General features: G+C 37.3%; 1 protein-coding gene across 1 annotated transcript; it reads right to left on the bottom strand.

Annotated features, from left to right (window-relative positions):
• Positions 1–1683: 1683 nt before the first annotated feature.
• Positions 1684–7528, bottom strand: LOC127860571 (temptin-like). Its single transcript, XM_052398699.1, has 4 exons — positions 7371–7528; positions 5742–5838; positions 2436–2586; positions 1684–1829 (listed from the first exon to the last, which is right to left on the bottom strand). Exons 1-4 carry the CDS (start codon positions 7451–7453, stop codon positions 1753–1755), a joined length of 408 nt encoding a protein of 135 aa, XP_052254659.1. The 5' UTR covers positions 7454–7528; the 3' UTR covers positions 1684–1752.
• Between the last annotated feature and the right edge of the window lie 233 nt (positions 7529–7761).

The following is a 7761-nucleotide window of genomic DNA, read 5'->3' as shown; positions in this document are numbered from 1 at the left end:
AGAGTGTTAACTGTTTCGTTAAATCATTCCTAAAAATATGTACTATTATGCTTTTAGAATACTTGTATTGGAAAACGCTTGTATCAAGGGGAGCATTCACGTGGTCCCCAGGAAATGACACATTTGATAAATTTATAATGCTTATTTGTACATACTTCGGTGTCAATCCAACGTTGTTGTTTATAACCACAGTGCGTTACCCTAGGGCCGCACTTTGGTGGTGTCAACTATGCATTCGACTAGGGCAACAACGTGCGTTCGATGTTTGCTGTTAGTCATTTAAAAGGACAGTCAACCCGATTGACGAAAAAATACAAGTTTTAAAATACCGTATTTTGTTACAATTACAATTATATTGGATTTATTTATATTGATTAAAATATCACGACGTCTATATTACATTACTTGAAAAATGTTGTTAAGTTTTCATATTTTCAGTATATTCGGTAATAAAATTTGACCGAGTATGTCTACCAGGTAACTACCAGTTAACTATAAATAACGCAAGTAGATTGATCATCATCGTCACGTGGTAAACCCAGGAATGCAAATTGCGCATGCGAATATTGTATATTGTATATATTGTATATAATTGTATATATATATATATATATATATATATATATATATATATATATATATATATATATATATATATATATATAAATATTGATTAATCTCCTTGAAAATTTTCGTTGTAGATATGATGTTTGTTAGGAAACAGTAATACTGAACATTTACCATGCTCTAACATATCCTCAATATGCATATATTTACGATTTAAAAACCTGAAAATTATAAACCGTTGCAACGCGATACTATTGAATAATTTGGAGAGTTCTGTTGTTGCCGTTATATTTTGTAACACTACAAGGATTCCTTATATAAAGTATAAAATACACATTCAATGTATGAGCACGGATGGCCGAATTGTCTAAGCGTTACACTTATACTCCAGTGGTCAGTGGTTTGAGCCCAGTTGAGGGTTATTTGTTTTTCTTTCCTTAATTTTATGCTTTTTTTGATGGAGCTTTTTAGATCCAATGCTTACATTTATCAATATAAAGCATTTAAAGACAAACTTCAAGACATGCCAAATCTTTGAAAAGGTCCCTTTAAGATGTCATGCAGATATGAGCGTAAGGCTAAAATGGGTCTTTTGCAATAAGCGAACGTCGTAGCTCCAAAACAGCCCGCATAGTGGCGCACTCTAGTCAAGAGGAACACCATTCGCTATAAATTCATCCAAAGTTTTGTAATCTTATTACCGGGCAGGGTAGATTCAGACCAGACTGTGCAACTGCACAGGCTTGGCTGGAGCTCCACCGGCCGCATGTGGCATATAACCCATTTTCGCATGACGGGTCACATTGTTTAAAAGCCTATGTTCGTAAGGTTACTTTGCCGTAAACGTTGTATGCACTAAGTTCTTGGTTATGCTTAAATATACAAAATGTAAACAATTTATTAATTTTCGACATCGTTAATCCATTGATTGCATCGGAAGCAATCGCTCAAAATTGTGCTGTAAAATGTTTTGAAGCGCCAGAAAGCCAGTTTATTGTTGCATAATCAGTTTACCAAAATTAGACCAGCACTTTATAAACAATATGTGTAATATCAAAACATTTAAATAAAATACAGCCCGACATTTGTAGCTCACGAAAAACTAAGACAAAAGGATCGGTGTTTTGATAATTTATTGACAATTAATGAAGTTAAACTACAGTAGATTACAACAAATTACAACATTTATTTCCCCACGCACTGGTTTCCGTGGCAACCGCATTCAAATCCATCTAAGCAACTACCGACAGGTTCGCAGATTCCTTAAACAGAGGGCACCTCATATGTTGTTTAATATAATCGACATTACAAATAAAGAGGTAAAAAGGTGCAATTTGCAAACAGGCAATAGGCAGATAAGAATGACCTTTCAAAGCGGGTGTCTTTCTTTCGGTAATTTACTGATTAGATTATACCCTGAAGAAACCTGTGAAAAGGGGGTTTAATGAGTGTCAATAAAGTGTCGTCCTAGATTAGCCTGTGCAGTCCGCACATGCTAATCAGGGACGACACTTTCCGGCTTAACTGAATTTTTGCTTAGTAGAGACTTAATGTAAACGAAAAATACCATAACAGCGGAAAGTGTCGTCCCTGATTAGCATGTGCGGATTACACAGGCTCATCTGGAACGACACTTTGAGCACATGCATTAAACCCCATTTTAACATAGCACGGTCCATATGGATTTACCCGTATAAACATTCTGTATAAGAACTATATGCATAACTATGTTTCCATTTCTGTAAAACTTGTTAACATTCAACATCAAAGAATAATGTCCACTATGCAGACCTTGTAGAAGGGATAGACGCCTATGAAAAGGGTCGATGAATGGGTAAAAGTGCTTAGCAAATAAATGCAATGATTACCCGGATGTCCAGAAGCAACACCGGTGGGCACTCCACCCTTCACCCAAACGCAAGTGGGGTCTCCGAGTTCCGCGCCATTAGTTTTGCCGTCTGCGTCACTGTCCGCCATGCACAGGTCACGTGTCCACGCGTGACCAGCGGCGGCGAATGCCTGCAACATGTATACAGAACCAGGTTTTTAATACTAAAGCTTGATCATTATTCATTATTTGATTTGATTTGACACTATGATTTTTTCACTTAAATTGCCGAGATAGTTGGTCTTAAATAGAAAGCAATACCCCTAAACCAATATAACTCTTAACTTAAGAAAACTTATTTATTATGGAAGCCCTTATCCTAGGACCGGAATCGTTATTCAATTGAGACAGAATAAATATATTGCTGGCAAGAAAAAAACTGTTTTTATTGATTCTTTAAATGAAGTATGAGTCTATATTTTTTTATATTTTACACTAGCAATGCACATATTTTTCCATAAGCATTCATGCGCAGCACCGGTACCAGGCCGCCTCACCATTCAATAAACAAGGCGAATGCGGGCATACATTTACAAAGTCTTCAGAGTAAAAAAGAGTTCCCTTAAGACGTATTTCTGATTTCTGATTTCAACAATATAAGAATGTTGGCACACACAAAAAACTTTTCTCTAATAGACAATCATTATCGGATTTGAAAAACCAATTTAGATGTCTTGTTGTCTTTGGATAAAATACTGACCAAGATGATCGAAAGCAAACCATCTTAGACCCGAGATTTTCGTTTCCTAGAAAAGAACATCTCGAACCCTAAATTCATCTGGTCTGAATACTTAAGACTTAAATTTGGTCATATAATGTATTGATATAAAGCCCTATCGAGGATGTCAAAGTTTTAACCAGGGAAACAAAAATAACCACAAAACTTGTTATTAACGTATACAGTATACAAACATAAAAAAGTTGTGTCATTCAAACTGTCAGCAAACTTGAAAAAAACGTGGGATTTTAAAAATAACAAAAGATTGTATTACATCAAAGACACGTGTATTTGTTAATTTCGATATCGATGAATTGTTAAGTTAGTCAACCATTTTTTGCAAGTTAAGAACCCGGGGCTGTTACTTTTGGAATGTTTTATTATTTTTTCCTGCAGCACGCTTATCACATGGGATCTATTTTCAACGCGGTGTGGGCATCGAAGCAGAAAAGCAGTGTGCGTATTTCAATATTTAGACAATAACACACGGCAGAGCTGGGCCGGGCGTCTATAATCGGCCCGCTGCCGACATAACGGCCCGAGGGCCATTATTCGGCAAGGGCCGATTGTAGACGCCCGGCCCAGCTCTGTCGTGTGTTATCGTTTATATCACATATAATACTATTTTTGTCCTTCACGAAAATGTATACAAAAACAGCTTTCCGTACTTTTATTTTCATTCAATTGATTACGCAATTTATGACGTACCTAATGTGACGTCATTTCAATGACGAAACTACACAGACTCTCTGGATTTTAGGACAACAACAAATTGGACTTGGAGTGTTTTATTTAACAGTTAAACATTTTGTTAAGCATCGAACGATAAGTGTGTGTGTTTACGATGGATTAATATAATATTATGAATGTGAATAACATTATTGAGATATAAAACTGGAATGAAACTGGTGAGACTGCATTTTGATTTTCGATTTCGTTAAAATGTCGACTCGAATAACGCGATGTTTTGTTGAACAATTGATGGATTATGCCTAAATTTAAGATAATGGTCAGTGAATGGTTCTTTAACTGTTTGAAGGAAATCGATGTTGAATTCAAATGGTAATTTCTTTGATGAATACGTCCTTCTTTTGTCAGTCGATCAAAGAATGTCTATCCTCAAAGAATTGCCTGCTTACATCCAGTCTCTTTTAAATGGAAAAGATGGATGGCGATGAAGAAATGTGTCCAGAATTTACTTCGTCATGGAAGCAAATTAAATTTTACGAAAATAAACACGGTTATAACACAACTTCGGTGAGTAAAACAATAACCAGTAGTCTGCGTAGATGATGTTTTATTTCTTAATGGCTAAGAATGAATGTGGACGCCATATTGTTCAGTATTAGCCGCGCGATCCCATTCTTTTCTGATATGAAAAATCGGCCCTAGGGCTGATATAAGTTATATTGGCCCGCTAGATACGAATAACGGCCCGGTCGCGACGTCATTTTGTTACTTTTTATAGTAACGATATGTGATATATGCGTATATCACATATCGTTACTATAAATAGTAACAAAATGACGTCGCGAGCGGGCCGTTATTCATTTCCGGTGGGCCGATATAAATCATATCAGCCCGCTTAGCCGGGCCGATTTTTCATATCCGAAAAGAATGGGATCGCGCGGCTAATACTGAACAATATGGCGTCCACATTCAGTCTTATGATAAAGAAGTAAAACATCATCTACTGGTTATTGTTCTACTCACCGAAGTTGTGTTATAACCATGTTTATTTTCGTGAAATTTAATTTGCTTCCATGACGAAGTAAATTCTGGACACATTTCTTCATCGCCATCCATCTTTTCCATTTAAAAGGACTGGATGTAAGCAGGCAATTCTTTGAGGATAGACATTCTTTGATCGACTGACAAAGGAAGGACGTATTCATCAAAGAAATTACCCTTTTAATTCAACATCGATTTCCTTCAAACAGTTAAAGAACCATTCACTGACGCTTATCTTAAATTTAGACATAATCCATCAATTGTTCAACAAAACATCGCGTTATTCGAGTCGACATTTTAACGAAATCGAAAATGGAGTCTCACCAGTTTCATTCCAGTTTTATATCCCAACACTGTTATTCACATTCATAATATTATATTAATCCATCGTAAACACACACACACTTATCGTTCGATGCTTAACAAAATATTTAACTGTTAAATAAAACACTCCAACTTCAAAGTCCGATTTGTTGTTGTCCTAAAATCCAGAGAGTCATTGAAATGACGTCACATGAGGTACGTCATAAACTGCGTAATCAATTGAATGAAAATAAAAGTATGGAAAGCTGTTTCTGAATAAATTTTCGTCAAGGACCAAAATAGTATGATATGTGATATAAACGATAACACACGACAGAGCTGGGCCGGGCGTCTACAATCGACCCTTGCCGAATAATGGCCCTCGGGCCAAAGGCCCTCGGGCCGTTATGTCGGCAGCGGGCCGATTATAGACGCCCGGCCCAGCTCTGCCGTGTGTTATTGTCTAAGTATCAGCAAAGTCAGAAATGTTTGTTTTTTTCGAGAAAGCTACTATCGGTGAACTAAACGCCATACCCGTCCAAACCGGTTCTTGTTGATGGTGTGATGCTGGGGATCATAGTGCCCAACGGCTTCCCACACTCCGGTTCCACAGGGGTTCGGCACAGAGTAACTGTGGAATATACTCTTATTCATAACACGACGAAAAATTGGTATAGAGAAATAATACGTGTGTATCGTAAAGGCATAATTCAGCTCCGTCATGCGAAAATGGCTTTTTTGCCTAAAGCGACCAACGTGGCTTTAACCTGCCTAAGTATTAGGCGCAGTATCATTAGGTTATTCCCAGACCGCGATTAAGTCAGCTAAGGCCTCATGGTGTTATCAGCGGACAGGATAGCTCCGGTCCATATTTCGCTTAATGCGCACGCTTGACTGAAATTACGCTTGGTGCATGTGGCATAAGACCCATTTTCGCAATGCGATGGGAGGCGGAAAACTACAACGGGCGAGGCATGGTATGGTATTGCGCAAGGGGGGGGGGGGGGGTTAGAAGGTTAGGGTTAGGGTTAGTGTTAGGGGTTGGGTTAGGGTTTGGGTTAGCCTAAACCCAACCCTAACCCTAACCCGACCCCTTACCCTAACCCTTACCCTAACCCTTTTTGGGGGTTATCACCCCTGACCATGCCTTGCCCGTTGTTGTTTTCCGCCTCCCCAATGCGATACCCATGTAGTATGAAAACTGCATGTGTTACATTGATATCATCGAGGAAATATGTCATTTTAACGAAATTCAATGATATCATGGCTTCTGAGAAAACTGGTCTTAATGCATGTGCGTAAAGTATCGTCCCAGATTAGCATGTGCAATCTGCACATGCTAATCAGGGACGACACTTTCCGCCTAAATTGGATGATTGCTTAAAAGAGACTTCATTTCAACGAAAAATGTCATAAAAGCGGAGAGTGTCGTCCCTGATTAGCCTGTGCGGAACGCACATGCTAATCTGGGACGACACTTTACGCACATGCATTAAGCCCAGTTTTTTTCAGAACGCGACTCCAATTTTTACACCACTGTTCTCTTAACATTATCTGTCTTACTTTAGTTTAAAAGTAGCCTCATGGTAATATTATGTATTTGACAAATCGTATTTATTTAAAAAAAAACAAGTTACTTTTTAACTTTTTCTTCTGTTAAATTACTTTATTTTGAATAAACTTAAGTTTGCTATAAAACTTAACTCGGATAGCCAGATATCTATTTACTTAATTGATGGGTCATGGCTTCTTAAGCTAAATCCTGAAGGTAAGTGTAATTAAATTTTATTTTCAAAAGCATACAAGCAATGCTTTGCTTGGCAGCCTTTGTCAAACCTTCCTGATTTTATTCTCGGATCCTCAAGCGACGGCAATGCATATTATAAAAAGTATTCTTAATGAGACTGCAATTTTATCTTTTAAAGGGTAGTTTACACACAACTGTAAAAAAAAAAACTACGTAAATGCAAAGTAAAATAAAACATTTACCATGCGGTCACAACATGAAAAGTCAATACTGCATATCAGGCCAAATTGGAGCAAGCAAAATTAATTCGTTCAATCAAAATTGGCGCGAAGATAATGGGAATACGAGTACAAAAAATTTGAAATGGTACATTACAACTTGTTTGGAGTCGAAATTGAACATTTGAAAAGGTTTACCCGTTTGGTAAGAAATCCCTGTAGCCAGGGTGAGCGAAGGCAGCGGCTAAACATAAAGCGATCACCAGTAGATACTGCATCATTTCACCAGTATGTGTCTTATACAAGCACAACTGAACTACTGCAGGTCATAGAGTTAATACCAATGATACAATTGAGGCGTTATCGTTGACCTGTTGTCATAACTGAGGCCAAGAAATGAAATACACTTGCTTTGTGTTCACATTTTTGAAAGATATCTGTTTCGGATAAAACATATAGGCAGCACCGTTTAAAAAGAATGTTTTTACATGAATGATGGCAACATACATTATTGGTAACATTGTACATGTAAAAATTGTAAGAAACTCAAAATAGAAACGTGCGCGAATGAAGACAATTTTTTTAGAAA

Source organism: Dreissena polymorpha, chromosome 15, assembly GCF_020536995.1.
Source record: "Dreissena polymorpha isolate Duluth1 chromosome 15, UMN_Dpol_1.0, whole genome shotgun sequence".
Taxonomy (NCBI): Eukaryota; Metazoa; Mollusca; class Bivalvia; order Myida; family Dreissenidae; genus Dreissena; species Dreissena polymorpha.
Note: the sequence above shows the minus strand (reverse complement) of the source record. Positions and strands in the feature narration are given on the sequence as shown.

What these genes read in the sequence shown, in the direction of transcription:
- LOC127860571 (XM_052398699.1), bottom strand. Translation starts at nt 7,453, where the DNA reads ATGATGCAGTATCTACTGGTGATCGCTTTATGTTTAGCCGCTGCCTTC. An exon ending in AGGGATTTCTTACCAAACGG is followed by an intron (nt 5,839 to 7,370) that starts GTAAACCTTTTC and finishes TATATTCCACAG; the next exon opens with TTACTCTGTGCCGAACCCCT. An exon ending in ACAAGAACCGGTTTGGACGG is followed by an intron (nt 2,587 to 5,741) that starts GTATGGCGTTTA and finishes TACATGTTGCAG; the next exon opens with GCATTCGCCGCCGCTGGTCA.